The sequence below is a fragment of the Embiotoca jacksoni genome, unplaced genomic scaffold (genome assembly GCF_022577435.1).
Source record: "Embiotoca jacksoni isolate LCO1_2020_lvr unplaced genomic scaffold, fEmbJac1.0.p SCAF_10, whole genome shotgun sequence".
Lineage (NCBI taxonomy): Eukaryota > Metazoa > Chordata > Actinopteri > Embiotocidae > Embiotoca > Embiotoca jacksoni.
In genome coordinates this window covers 17,055,890-17,071,154 of record NW_027185230.1, presented here as the reverse complement: position 1 = coordinate 17,071,154, position 15,265 = coordinate 17,055,890, and the positions used below count along the sequence as shown (strand labels likewise).

At 40.5% G+C, this 15,265-nt stretch overlaps 1 protein-coding gene across 2 annotated transcripts in view; it reads right to left on the bottom strand.

The window, feature by feature from the left end:
• Window positions 1-8,870: 8,870 nt before the first annotated feature.
• dym (dymeclin) overlaps window positions 8,871-15,265 on the bottom strand; it is a 49,658-nt gene continuing 43,263 nt past the window's right edge. For both annotated transcript variants that reach the window (XM_069170748.1, XM_069170757.1), the window contains exon 17: window positions 8,871-9,143. In XM_069170748.1, the coding sequence (XP_069026849.1) occupies window positions 8,994-9,143 (150 nt within the window). In that variant the 3' untranslated portion in view covers window positions 8,871-8,993. The remainder of the gene's footprint in view (window positions 9,144-15,265) is intronic.

Here is a 15,265-nt window from a genome sequence, read left to right as displayed (position 1 = left end):
ACTTTTTTTTTTCTTTTTCTAATATGCATGCTGTGTCTCCTCGTTTCCTCGACAGACTGCAATCCAGGGGAGGAGGTGCATGTGGAGGTGTATGTTAATGTCACTGTCGCTGCAGGGCAGGTGGGTGGCAGGGGGGGTGGCTGTCTGATAATGATGATGGCAGAGATGGGGGACAGAGGTGTGTGTGTGTGTGTGTGTGTGTGTGTGTGTGTGTGTGTGTGTGTGTCGATGTGGGTATAGTCAATAGTTCATACCCGCATTGTCCCAGGATCCCCCACTGGCGCCGAGAAGGACCGCGACGCAGCAGCCCCTGCGCCGCTTTTTTAAGGGGGGAGTCTGGAAGCAATCAGTCAAGGGAAAAGGTCTGTCAGAGGGATTGTGGAAGTGGCTGCAGACGCACATTGTCCCCTCCCCTCTCTCTACATCTCCCTGCCCTTCCTTTTGTGTGTGTGACTCCAGACTCCAGGAAGTAGCCAATTTTATCTAACAGTTTTCCATTTCAGTCTGGCTCAAAGAGTCTGTCTGCATTTTAGCCCGCATAAAGGCGCAGGACTCGGTTTTATTACACATTTAGCGTCACTGTGTTTGAGCCAAGACACGTAATTGCTTATATCAAACCATACCTCCTATTAATCAGAAAATAGCATCATATTAAATGGTGCATTCAGGTGCACGGGCGTATCATCCTGTTGTTGTGGACTTTTATTGGGTCAATAATGCTATATTATCATGCAGCCTATATTTGGGACAGTGGAAATTTTTGGGTTGGCGAAAGAGGCCGAATTTTATGTTGCACTCTGTAAAAACACACCTTTTACAGGGTTATTCACCTTCCTCACAGGATTATAAAATTATATTACAGTGTTAAACTTGTGCCTCTTGTGTAATCATATCTTATTCGTGCAAAAGGTTATTTGGAATGATTCACCACACTTCTTTTGTGCAAAACGAGTAGGTATGTCAAGTGAGCACTGGTCATTTTGTTGTGCCAAATCCAAATTATATGATGAGAACTACTCTTCAACATCAGACAGATCAAACGTAGATTTGTTTTCAAAAAGTCACTGAAACTAAATCTGATGAGTCTTGTATAGAGGTCAGATGACTTTAATTCAGTCAAAAAGAAAAACACTCCTCATTTACTCATAATTTAAGCACAGTCCCTTGGTTTTGTCAGATTTTGACTTGGAGTCTCTATCAAGGTATCTCACCTTGTAATATCTCTAGTTGTATTAGGGCATTATGGGCAATGTTGCAAATCAATGAGCACAACTGCTTAATAGCTTCTCCCATTAACTGCCTTTTTATATGCGTTTTATATTAATATGTTGATTATTCACAGATTTAATTTGATGTTTTACCCCCTAAAAGGCCCCCCTGTCCCTCCTTTCCCTGTTTCTCAACCTTGTTTCCCTGAAAGATGCACTGCATCACAATATATATTGACAACACCATGTAAAACTACATTACAATTACTGTCATGGGGGATTTTCTCCATATCACCCTCTTCTTATTTATTGCTTACATTCATCATTTTTATGTCTTTTAAAATATTGCTCTTTCTTGCACAAGTATCTGTGTTGGGTATGGCTTATATTGCATTACTGTGACATGTTTCAACTTGAATTTTTCTTAGTAAATAGATAATCTGATAAAGTTCTCTTACAAAAACATGTTGTCGACACACGTTTACATCAAAGTGTCCACCCGGGCCGACTCACTCACTAGTTCTGCAGGCGGCTGTGAAATGGTGGAAAAAGTGCATCAAATGACTCATTTCACAATCAGAATTTGATTCATTTGGTCTGATGACATTTGGAAAGTCTGATTGAATTATTTTAAACCTACCGCAGTCAGTATATAAGGTTTAAACCGGAAGTCTCTGGTGAGCAGGCTCCACCCTTAGACCACGACAGAAATGTCTCATCGGACACCAGATTTTAAAACTTGATATTCTGTGAAATACAGAGATTTACATGGTGGTGAAAAGGTTTAAGAAGCACTGAGTGGACTCGTTTGAGGGTGTAACAGACGTTTTACCTTTTTCCTTTATATTTAAGTCCCGCATTGTAGCTTTAAGTTCCATGAATGTGAATGCTTTTATTATTGTATTGGCCTTTATTATCATAAACCAGCAGAAAAATGTTGGAATAATAGTTTGACACTTGCGTATTCTTATTTGCTCTACGGTAGAATAATAGAGAACACTGACAACGCTCTCCTGTCTGATAAATTTCAGGCTACAATCAGCAGTATTTTCCTGTTTCCAGTCTTTGTGCTAAAAGAATCAAAGCTGTTAATCTCTCAGCCAAAACCTGAATAAGTGAATTTAAAAAAATGCTGAACTATTGCTTTAAGAACCTCTTTAAGGTCTATCAAGTGGCCCGCAGAGCTAATTCAAGATAGGGCATGCAATGGGGTAAAACAGCATTACACAGGAAGAAGGCTGATTAATATTCCAGATAGCCGTGGTGGCCTTTACTATAATTTATTGACACAGTGACTGCTTCCAGACAAGGGGTCATGCATATGCAATTAAAGAAGCTTATTCTGTGTGAATTGCAGAGCTGAAAATAGGGTGAAGACAGCCCACAGGGAGCGGGTCATTGCAAAGATAAGAATGATAAAAAAATAAGACAACTTTAATTAAAAAGATAGAAGAGACTTTTTTTTTTTTTTTTTTCGCCACTTGTACATCTGATATCTTGTCAGGAAAGAGCAAAAAATGCAGACACTGGTAAATGTCATTGCGTGATTAAAATTTTTTTTAATCCTGGGGTGAAAAAGCAAGAGGCTGGATGTGTTTCTGTTCTTGTCTTATTGTGTTGAAAAAAAAAAATCTCCAGCGGAGCTTCCACCATAATGAATAAGAGAGAGGCAAAGCAAAGTCCTGTGTGAAGTCCTCCAACATGCTGTGTGACCCATATTTTACCACAGTCTACCTGTCCTAATCTTTTTTATAGCCAGATGACTTTTCAGTGAATGGTTAGAGGTTAAAGTTTTTTTTTCCCCTTATTCTTACTAAAAGGAAGTTAATGACTTATCTTTCTAGGTCAGAATATCCACTCCAGATTTGTCCTATTGAATAGATTCACCCAAAAAGTGAAAATGAGTCAAATATAATCTGACATCAAAATAATGAGCTGCCACTGTCATCTGGATATGTGGCACATGAAGGTCTAAAGCCATGCATTCATACAGTGAAATATTACGGTGTCAAATCAATAAAAGAAAAATAATGGCCGGTGATATTACGTTTCAGAGTGCAGGAGGAAAGATCATGGAAATCACCTCAGCAGCGCAGGTGTCCACAGAAAAACTACTGACCATAATTTTCAGCATAAATCAATCTGCAGATGAGTTTCTTATTCCAATTATTCCATTCTTAGTGTATGAAATAACAGGAAGATAAAAAAAAATGCCCAGTGTGGTTTCTAAAATCCAACATCATGTCATTAAATACTTATTTTGTCACACAAACAGTCCCGCATCTAAAGATGTTCAGTTTAATATTATATATCAGACAATAAAAGCAGTAAAACCAACCAAATGAGAAGCAGGAGCAAAATAATATTTAGATTTTTTTTTTGCTTGCAAAAATACCTCTAATAGCTGAAGATTATTTCCAATAACGACATAATTATTCAGCTAATTGTTTCATGCAGAGAAAAGTAGCATGAAATTGAAATAATAAAACATTTTTCTGTCAATACTTTAAATTACACATCGTAATGGAAGCTGATATCATGCAAAATAACTTTTTGACAGGTTTTTGCTATTTGAAACAAAACCAAACCCTTCAACCAACTGAAATTGTCTTGAATAATGTTTTTTGTAGATCTTACATTATACAGTAAGTTCAAAGTTGCATCTTCAGGCAGCAGCAGCTCAGTATGAAGCTCACAACCTGCAGACAGCAACCAGTCAATAAAAAGAAACACCTTAATACAATATTAATTACTCTGAATCGATCCAAACTTTTCACATAGATCGGAGTCAGACTGATGCATTGTGATGCATCAATGTTTTTCTTTTTACACACCGACCCATCACACATGTACTTGTTAAAAATGAATACATAGCCAACTATTGCAAGCAATTAAAAAGTGCCGTGAAGCAGATAAAGAGACATGAAAATACTTAAACCAGAAATCAGGGTTTTCACTCAGAATGTTAGCTTTTCATTGAAGAAGTGTTTTATTCTCAATAGGAACTTTTATTTTTTTTATCTGAACTTCATGTTTTGTATGAGATTTTCTTTTTGTCAAAGGGTTTGGTTAAAACGTCTTTCAAAAAGGGATTCATGTCTATAAGACGATTGATAGACGTTTCACAGGATTTACCTGTCAGGGAACATTTTACTGCCATATTTCTTTTATTATTCTTTATTATTCAATTTGTGACATATCAAAGTAGCTGGAGGCTTCAGTGACTCTTTAAAGGCCATTAAAGTGAAACAGCTCTGGAGATATGCAGACGCGCCATTGATCTAGATGACACTAGATAAAACATCAGGGGAACACCAAAGTTATTACAATTAATCTGGAGGGGAACATGGATGTTTATATCGACTGTCTCATGGCAACCCGTCAAACAGTTGTGGAGAAATTTCCCTCAAAACAACAAAAATAACACTTCTGATATCACTGGAAGAAACGTCGGGGATCAAATGAATGGATGAAAAGTGCCAAACCATCAAGTACATGTTAAGATATTCCATGGATTAGTTGGTACATGTAAAGTCAAGGGATTTATCCTCTGGGCACCATGAATGTCTTCACAAAGTTTCCCAGCAAGCCATTCAACAGTTGGATGAGATATTTCCATTTGGACCAAAGTAGTTGAAGATTTCCATGAAACCAGGAAAGTTTAAAATGATGTCTTACCTTTATCTTTGCTTTGTTTGTTTCTTTGTTTTGTTTTTTTATCCTTCGCCGCTTCTGTCTTCTAATATGTGACAGGGTTTCCTGTGAATTGGTCAAGGACCAGTGGCTTGAAAGGGATTTGAGCTAAAACAGAAAACGGTGTCAGAGTAAAGTATAAACACGAGAAAAGCAACTGTACAGGTGAGTGTTTCCCTGAGGTGAGGCTCGTTCACTCTCACTAAAGATAGATAAACTGGTTTCTAGCAGACATCAAGATCATGATAGTCGTCTCTGTCTCTTATTTATATCTCTTTTTGTTTTGTTTTTCCATTGACGGTGCGGCCCACTAAAAAAACACCGTTTTCATTCCAGTCAAGATTTGTAGGAGGGACTGACAGTAGGTGCAGCCGAGTGTTTATTTTGGTATTTAAATGCGAGTCTCTGTGCTGCTCTTGTGCTGCTCTCGTGCTCGTCTCTTCCTGTGACCTCATCCTAAAACCGCCGAGCCTAACGACCTCCCGGCGTTACCGTGGTAATCTGTCATATTAATGAGTTCTGTGTCACAAGGGAGCAACCAGAGCGTCAGCAGACGGGTCTCCAGTGCCGCGCTTTCTGGATCACTCAGTAGACTCTGATCTGGGTATGACCTCTGCCTCTGGAGTCACTCTGCACTGGTAGTCAACACAATCTCACCGAGACCTTGAGGAAAAGGTACCAACATCTAGAGGGAAAAAAAAACAACAAGAACTACCCATCCCAGAATCCCCTGCTCCATCTATCTTCCTGCTGTCACCTGAAATGGGAGCCGATGGTAAGGTGACCCAGGCACCACACAGGAACAAGGAGAGCCATGTCACTTTGTGAAAACCTCTGCTCAACCATCTGGCCCTCCGATAATAGAGCTGGAAGCAGGTGAGAGTCGGCGCGGAGAGACGCAGCGCCTCGGCCTACTCGAGCGTGCAAATCTAACCGTAACCTACCGACGACCCCGCGCCGAAAATGAGCCAGTCTTTACATCAAATTGCGTCCATTATATTGTTCCTTGAGAACAAGAGAATTTCAGGCATGAAAATCAATACAATAGAGACGAAAAGGCATGAAATTCTCTCGGGAAGTGGGAGCTCCAGCAACACAGTGGGTGCCATTGTGCCGTAAACTTTTCCCCCCCCGAGGTGGTTTTCCGCCTTGGTTTCAGCTGCCTCTGCAGCTACGACAGAAACAGGCAACAATAAGACACGATAGACAGACTGAGCACTTAAGTGTATTAATATTTGGAGATGGAAGCGATGTGTGACAGTCGAGTTTTTAAGCTGATTTTTCTTTGGGGTTGTTTACTGTGCAGAGGTAAGACAGGGTCGGAGTGAGCAGTGACGAAGGGGAAAAAAAGATTCATAGCTACATGTACTAACTGCATTGTACAGTTGGTGCCTGAGTAAAATAACAGATCTGTCTTGGCCTGTAAAATCAATATCTGCCAGACAAACTAAATAAATAAAATCCACAGAAGGAAGCCAATCACATGAAGATAAATCTGAGAGGTTGGGAGATGATTGATACGGTAAGACAGATGAAAAAAAACAAAAACATTTCTGCTACACAAATAATTACTTCTTTTCTAGTCCTCTCATCTACATACCCACGTCTTCAGGGCTCTAATAACTTGGGAACGTCTTTGGTTGGACTACTTGGACTTTATGCAACATGCAGCAAAAAAAACTATACATTCATGTGCTCTCTTGCAGACAGATAGATCAGATGATTTACCACTCATATCTGTCAGAGATATGACGCTACAACCAGCAACTAGTTAGCTTAGCTTAGCAAAAAGACTGAAAGTGAAGGGAAACAGCGAGCAGCATCCCACCAGTGTTTTACAGTGAACTGTTTCTTGGCCGGGCGCAGTGACTTTCTGGAGACTTCAATGTGATGCTCCTGAAAACACAAATAGGTGTTTTTACACTTGGTTTAAGGTGAATTTAGTTGCTTTTGGACAGATCCAGGAGAGCATTTCAAGAAACATCTGTTCGTTGTTTGGTTTATGTACCATGTACAGGACATAAATACTTCTATAAAAGAGGTAGAGAGTCGTCAATCAGCAGGAGAACCTCAACGCACGACATCAAGAGATCAAACTGGAAGCACTGCAGCCCTTTCTCAGGCACTACTGGATTTTGTTTTCCACTATAGCTGGGTACCCTCTCAATGCAGCATTGTTACCATGGTGACGCCCCATGAAACTGTCAAACATGAATAGTGGAGGATGCGGCAACAACCAGACAACGAAGGAACGTCAGCAGCTCCTCAATTGATCGCATCGTAGTTTTGCATACTGCCATAAATCGTAATAATTGTAATAAATCAATAAAAAGAATAAGAGGCTGCTGCAGTAGCATGGCGGGTTAACAACGGCGGGTTTGTACAGGGTGCCCCGCGTCGCACACGCAGCGACGCAAGTTATTGTGACAATTCTCTCTGACCAATCAGCGACCTGCAGTGTTTTCACGTCACCTTTTAACATCGCCACAGCTTGATGGAGGTGAACCCAAACGAATAGCACCAGGTACCCGGCACTACCCACAAATTCTGCCCCGTGGGAAACCAAAACCAGCAAGTAGAGTCGAGCCCACTCGGTACCGGCAGTCGAAAAAGGGCTCAATAGATTTGATAGAATCAAGAACGGTTTGCATTCAGTACCCTCATATTGACTTTGCCGTCACAAAGACTCCTGTGTGGTCTGCCGAACAAAATCATAAACCAAAGAAGCCAAAGCTCTCGCCTGAATGAAGAATTTGACTTGACTTAATAACCATGTGACACTGAGGCTGGTTCAATTTCATATTTTTATTTAAACTCCTATTTTCAAAGTAATCTTTGCCACAAAATGACAGCTGTTGTCATATTATATGTAATAATATAAAGCCAGTTTCCCACCTGGGAATAATCAAAGTATAGTACCATGTTTTTTTTTTTTCTTTCATTAGCAGTAGTACTACCACCATTTTACATTTTGGGGTGCTGAATATATATATATATAAAAAAAACATATACATGAAAATAAATAACTTAAGTCTCTAGTTAAGCATGCAAATAAAGTAACAAATTAAGAGACAACTGTAATTATGCACAATAGAAGAGGAAGTTTAATGACTGTCCTAGTTTAAGTACTTGCCGTGGGTTAGCATCAGGAAAAAAAAAGAGCTAATGACACAGACAGGGTAAAGTCAAACAGCTGGAAGCAACAAGGAAATCACATGAATCAGAGTGATGCAGGCAGCTCATATTATCCAGGGACTGAAATCAAGCTTTAATTAAACTGGACTTGAACGTGGGGAATTAAACAACTAGTAACTGTAACTGTGACATATGACAACACAACAGAGTGTGATATACAAACCTGACGTACTCAGGGAACGATTTCTGGTCTAAATAAAAAACGAATTTATGAAATAATCATGCTTAAATGTCAGCATAATAAAGGATACTTAATGAAATGTGTGTTTCAAAGCATGACGCCTGTATGGAAGATCCAGTTGAAACTATTTTAGCATTCAGTGCAGCGGTAAATGACCGGTCACCAGAGCAGTGTAACACTGTATGTAATTGACCTTTTACCTTCGTAAGCAAGAACAAAAACAAGCACGTGGGATTATCGGTCGCCAGTGTCCCGATCTCCTCACAACGACAGAGGTCGGCGTGTGCTGTGGAACCAGGTGAAGCTGCTCAGATGTTAAAAAGGTATTATTGACTACACGGCTGAGTGGACATGAGTGGGAGCTTCTGTGTGAACTGTTAACCAGCGCAGGAGAAGCTTCACAGTGTCAAAGCAGAGGAGTTATTATGATATGAGGGGAGAAGAGGTTGTGCTGCATAAAAAGAAACACCATCCCGTACAAGGTCGAGGCACTTTCAAAGCAGCGTGCACGTACTCTAAAGGGTAATGCACACCCACACCCAAAACACCCACCCACACCCACCCACCCACACCCACACCCACCCACCCACACACACACACACACACACACACACACACACACACACACACACACACAGACTTGCGCCATAAGTCTTTTTTTTTTCTCTTTACTTAACGGGGGATGAAGACAAAAAAAATCTGCAGCAACAGGTGTTTCAGCCGGAGTCCATGCTGAACAGCTCGATGCCGTGCGGGCTCCAGTGGAGTCCGACTCCGGAGTTGAAGACGAGGGACCAGACGTAGGGGATGAAGAAGTCCTCCGGCTGGTCCTCCTCCACGTACTTAAACTTTAGCTCCGGAAACTTCTATTCAGGAAAAAAAAAAAAAAAGACACAAAGAGAAAATGTACATGATTCATGCAAGATAACAAAATTAAAAAAAAAAAAAAGTTACCTGATGATATTGGTGGCTGAAATGCACGGGCCTCTTGCAAAGCAAATATTTTGATTTGTCGCAGCAGGAAAAGCAAAGTAAATGACTCTATTCTATTCATTTGTGTTTGTGACTATTTTGTTTTCTGTGTGGTTTACTTTTTATTTTTATGTCATATGAGCAATTTTATTTATACACCACACAAAGTACAACCATATACTGTGTTTTTTCTTCCTGTGTTTTGCAGCGATGTGGACAGCCAATAACAGCCCATCCTAAAATAAAGTGGGGATGTTGTTATTGTTGTAAATTTAAGTGACAGTTGTCTCCAGTGGAGCACTTACACCTGAGGTCCATGTTGGCCACAAACGTCGAGATGGAAGCCAAAGGGGCAGAAAACGGTCTTTGTGCCGCTCAAGGGTCCGCTAAAACTACGAAATACTGAGGAAGGCCAGTTTGAAACATTACAGCTATGACTTTGACGGCTTGTCAGATGACTCAGCACTTCACAGCAGTTTGTAGTACAATGGAGCTGTGAAGTGGGAAGAGCTATTTTAAGTGCTCCTGGTTCCACAAGTAAAACATTCCTCTTCCTTTTTCCCAAAGGCAGTTACATGACTCACCGGGTGCACTTTGACAGCTTGGATTGACATGAAAGACTCCTGGTTGAGCCATCACTGTTAGACACTGTATGGTTACAGTCCAAATAATCTTCAGTTGTAGCTCTAACTACTTTAACACCTGTGCTTTTTGTTTTATTATACCTTCAGCGTGCCTTTTAAAAAACAAATATTGCAAGGACAGTAGATGAAAATGCATTTTCTGTGTATTTACAGTTCTTTTTTCTGAGTTTTAATATGGATGTCTTGTTTTAATTTATAATTAATTTTTTTTTAATCATTTTATTTGCTTGTCATATGTGCAGATTTTTGTATTCTTTGTAAGTGTAACATGTATTGAGATCCATGATGCTTAGTGAGTCTGAATACATTAATTTAGAGATTGATTCAATAAATGTCTGAAAATGCAACGTTCACACTGATGTGGCAACTAATTATTTCACCTGTCGATTAATCTGATTATATTTTAGGTCTAAAAATGAAATGTTTTGACAATAAAGTGTCAGAATACTCTGGAAAATTCTCACTATAAATAATAAAGCAAGGTCGGCAATTATCTTCAAATAACTTGTTATGTTGGAAACATGAAAGGAAAAGCAGAAAATCCATTAATTTGATAAACCAGACATGGATCATGTTTGACATTTTGGCTTAGAATGATTAATTGATTAATTTCCAGATGATCGACGAGTCGCTGCCGCTTGATTCCACACGGTCTCATGTTTCTTAAGATATCGAGCTCCTCGCATAGAAAAAAAAAAAACACTGGATGGTCTTTTTCCAAACCTGCTGGAAGCAAACACAAGCCCACCGAAGCCGACAAAACCGAGCGGCCCACCGAACAGCAGGCAGGTAGCAGAAGAGGAGCATCAATAATACAACGGTGCCTCATTATATCCTCCCGTCTACACATGCATGTACGTGCGCACACAAACACACGCAGCCGGTAATCAGTCTGCGGTGAAAGACAGACGCCGTGGGTCTTTATGTGATGCTCCCAGTCGGGTCTATTGAGTCCTGACTGCCTCTATTCACCGCCACACTATCAGTATCATAATGACACAGACAGAGGGGCTGCAGGGTCACAGGCCATATGCCAGGCTGGACCACACACACACCACCGCCATTGTGATGGCGAGACACAATGCAGGAGCTGTATTATCCGGCTGGTATTTGTGTGTAGGTGACTGTCTCATAGCCTACCGACTCATCAAATGCTCATATGACACTGATGGAGACACTTACTCAACCCAGGCACGCTGCTTTTACTTGTTAGCATAGAGTCTATGTTTTATCTATGCCATAGACGATAAAACATCGTACAGTTCTGAATATTTCATTTTAATTGTTTTTGTTTTAGCTGTGTTGTTAATCTACAAGCATGAACAAGCCAAAACAGAAGGCAGCCGAGCAGAAAAATGTCCCGCGATAATCATCATGATCTATTGAACCTAACCAGTTATGCAAATTAGGTCATTGATGATTAAAGCATTAATCTGCAACTACCGCTTTGTCAACATACTTTCAAACAACACACGTGTGGTATTAATATCTTTCTGTTTTATAGCATTAATACATTTTCTCTCTAATTAATGTGCAAATACATGCTAACACTTCTGCAGAAACTTGTCATCATATATACGAGGACATGGTCATGAGCTGAACTGTTATTACACACATATCTGCAGACAGACATGATGGAGTACAGTGTCGAACACAGCAGGTTTCCATGGCGGCAGGACATTAGAATAACATGTTGGGTTATATGGTCTTTGAAACCAGCTAAACATGGAGGAACAGATCTCAGCCACTATTACAGATATTTGAATGCTCTTTTCTTTTACAGGTAAAACTGTCTTAATATCAATATTAAATCCCCTAAATTAAACATTTTTGTGAAAGAAACTTTCCCTCAGGATCTTTGTATCCTTGTCGGGAGATGTGGGAAACATCAACAATCACGCCAACATCTGAAAGAACCAAGCTAATTAAACTATCACAAGGTGCCGAGCTGCTTCCCCACGTTGACGCAATGAAACATTAACGTTGTACACAACCACCGTAAGGTGTGAAAATATGGAGACACTCCACTAATGCTCTATAAAAAGGCCAACTGAAGAACAAGATGTTCCACAAATCCTCTGTAATTATAGGAATAGTTTGGCATTTCGGGATATAAGTGTACTGCTGCCGCCTTAAATGATGTCAGTACATTAAATACGAAGCTACGGGCCGCCATCTTAGTTTAGCACGGAGGCTGAAAACAGTTGGAAACACTTATAGCCTAAATTAACCACTAGTTTTGTCTAATCCTTTAAGTTTTACAGGGATATCTGTACAGGACTATTTCTTGGCAGGGAACAGTGGCTTACTTGGGTCTCTATTTGTTGTCTGGTCTGTCAACCTCAAACTCTCCTGAATCCTTCTTCATATTATTTTAATCTTTCCACCCAAGCCTTTGCAAAAAAAAAAAAAAAAAAAAAAAAAAGGGATTAAGCATAGCTGCCAAAATGTTGAATTCCACTTTTAACGAAGCTCTCTCTGTAAAGCCACATCAGTGAAGCATGAAGTATAAAAATCTCTTAAAAAAAACAAAAAACAAAAAAAAGATCCCTGAATCACAATGGCCTCCATTTTCCCTCTCATTTCTATGGTGGACGGCGCCACCGGAGGGTTTGGTGCTACTGGACGTCTTGGATATCACAACGTGCCTCACAGCAAAAATGTCCGTACCGGGCTTAAGTGCTTTTTTTTTTTTGGGCGGGGTGGGTGTCAGAAGATCTGCAAGACTGCCACATCCGAGTCTTACTATTATCTCTGTCCCTTATTCTGTCCATACTCTGTACATATCTCCTCCGGCGCTCTGCTGCCGTCCCTCTCCCTCCCCTCCTCTGTTTTGTTCTCAGCCTGGCTGCTGTCTGGACCCACTTGGCCCGGCCTCATATCAGTTAGTTGTGGGTCCTGACGGGTCAGGCCCTCGCCCCTGAACACAGACTGACTGGCTGGCCTCATATCTCCACTCAGGACTCTGTGTTCCCTTTCCTCCTCTGCACACTGCAGCGCTGTCAGAGCTCGGTCAGACAGAGAAGAATGCGGCGAGGGAGCAAATGTGAACTTCATACACACAAACACACACACACACACACACACACACACACACACACACACACACACACACACACACACACACACTTACATGCAGGTTATATTTCAAAATACCAAAATCCATGTAATAATTTGTCATGAAAGTCCTGGTTTTCATGCTTTATATGCAAATTCTGTCATTTAAAATACTGTATCGTTGTAGACAAAGAGCTTACGACACTCACTGGTAATTTCAGGCTTCGTTTCACACGGTGCCAACAGAGAAAATCCACACTAATATTTTTCAGAAAGTTTTGTTTATGTTCTCATTTCTTGCCCACACGTAGTTATACGGGTGGTGGTCGTGGCAATATTTACCAAATCAACATAACGGTGTTTTCTCATAAGTAATGATTCATTAACAGTTTAAATATTCTGTCTTTTTATCGAGATAAGAAAATGTTGCTTCTCTCTACTTCTGATTTATGTAAATTGAGGATCTTTCAGTTTGTAGTTAACATAAATATTCACAGTGCTCAGAAAATGAATCCTCATCACTTTAATGATCCCCTGGTGTAACAACGAGGTCAATTGTGGTTTTGAATAGTTGTGAAATGGATTTTAATAACTTTGCAGATGCCTTAAATTTTCATATGGTATTTTGGTTTATGATGGAACACCTGCAAAACTATTGCATCCGTCAGTCAGAGAGTATTTTGCGTACTGTTTAGCGAACGCTAGCATGCTATCACACTCAATTAAAACGGTGAACATAGTAAACATTATACCCCCTTAGCATCCCCATGTTAGCATGCATGCTAAGCTAAAAGTACATTTGTGCCTAAATACAGCCTCAGATCTGCTTGCATGGCTGAAGACTCTTAAGTATCAATTGGAGCCTGTTCAGATGTGGCATTACCAAATGTCCTGAGTGATCCGATCACAAGCGGTCAGCTGAAAGTACAGGCGTGAACACACTCAGCACACCGTGAGTGCACACTGAGATTTGCTCTGCTCTGACCACATTCGGAGGTGATTATATAGCCACATTTTATTAAAGGTCCACCTACTCTTAATAGGCACTAGAAATATCCAATAAAAAAATGTCCAGGTAATTCTGCTGAGCGCAGCTGAACTGTACAGAAAGCAGAGATTTACCTGCAAATTGAACTGGTGGCAATAAAACAGCTGTTTATGAATAAAAACTGTTCATCAAAGCCTCCTCTGGGTTCAGTTTTAGTTTTTCCTCTCAGAGCCTGACCCTCTCAAACCCACTGGTATAATTTAATACTCTGAGCCTGAACTGCCGTGATCGGGGTGAGCCTGACGGTTCAGGTTGTGAGTTACAAACTTAAGTGTTCACACATTTACGAAAGCATCATACATTTCTAAGAGGGCACATTGAAATAAGGCTTGAGTGAGCAAAGGTGTCTCTTACATGTTGGTTTGATCACTGTCCTGCACTTCTGCTCCTGGTCATGTGTTTATTTACATGAAAATGAGTTAATTGACTTCTAGAGCAAGAAGTGAGATTCACTCAGGACGCATCCCAAGACGCATGGCTGTACTCAGAGATGTCCTCTTGTGATTGGATCACCCAGAACACGTTAATGCCGGGCCTGAACAGGTTATTTGAGCGTTGTTCAGACGAAAACAATCAGCGTCCTCTTAACCTTTTGTTAACATGACAAAAATCAACTGGTTTTGCAAGAATAATCAACGTATTAATTCATAGTAAATGCAATACACCCAGTCTCTTGATAGCGTTGTCTTCTTTTTAGTTTAATTTATACAAATATTACTGTAACGGCCCAAATTCAGAAATCATGTATTAAAGATTTATGTTAGAAACATGTGTGGTTGGGAGAGCAACAAGGTGCTAGTAACTTCTACAATATGGTTATAATAATCTCAAACTAATTCTACGGTGACCTCAGACTAACTCTGTTACTGTTCGCAGAGCCTTAAATGCCCCTAAATGTGAGCTGTGTCAGAAGGTTGAATTATACCCACAACATCTTTGAGCATTCGTTTTTCTAAAGTTACTCCGCTGAACTGAAAGGAGCTTTATACTTGGACAATGTAAACACAGAGGGTTACGAGTGCGTGGGAAAGTTGTAGTGACCAGCCATCAGGCTTGTAAAGGCCCAGGTAGTGAGTAACAGCTGTTACACCCCCCCCACCACCCCCACCCCAACCCCTTCCGACCTTTCCTGAGGAGCCAGAGAGTCTGTAGGCTATCGCTGCTCAATAAGGCAGATTTCAGCTGGACAGGCTAAACAACACATTCCACAGGCGCTGCCCATAAGCGCCACCCAACCTCACACACCCTGAAACAACACACACACACA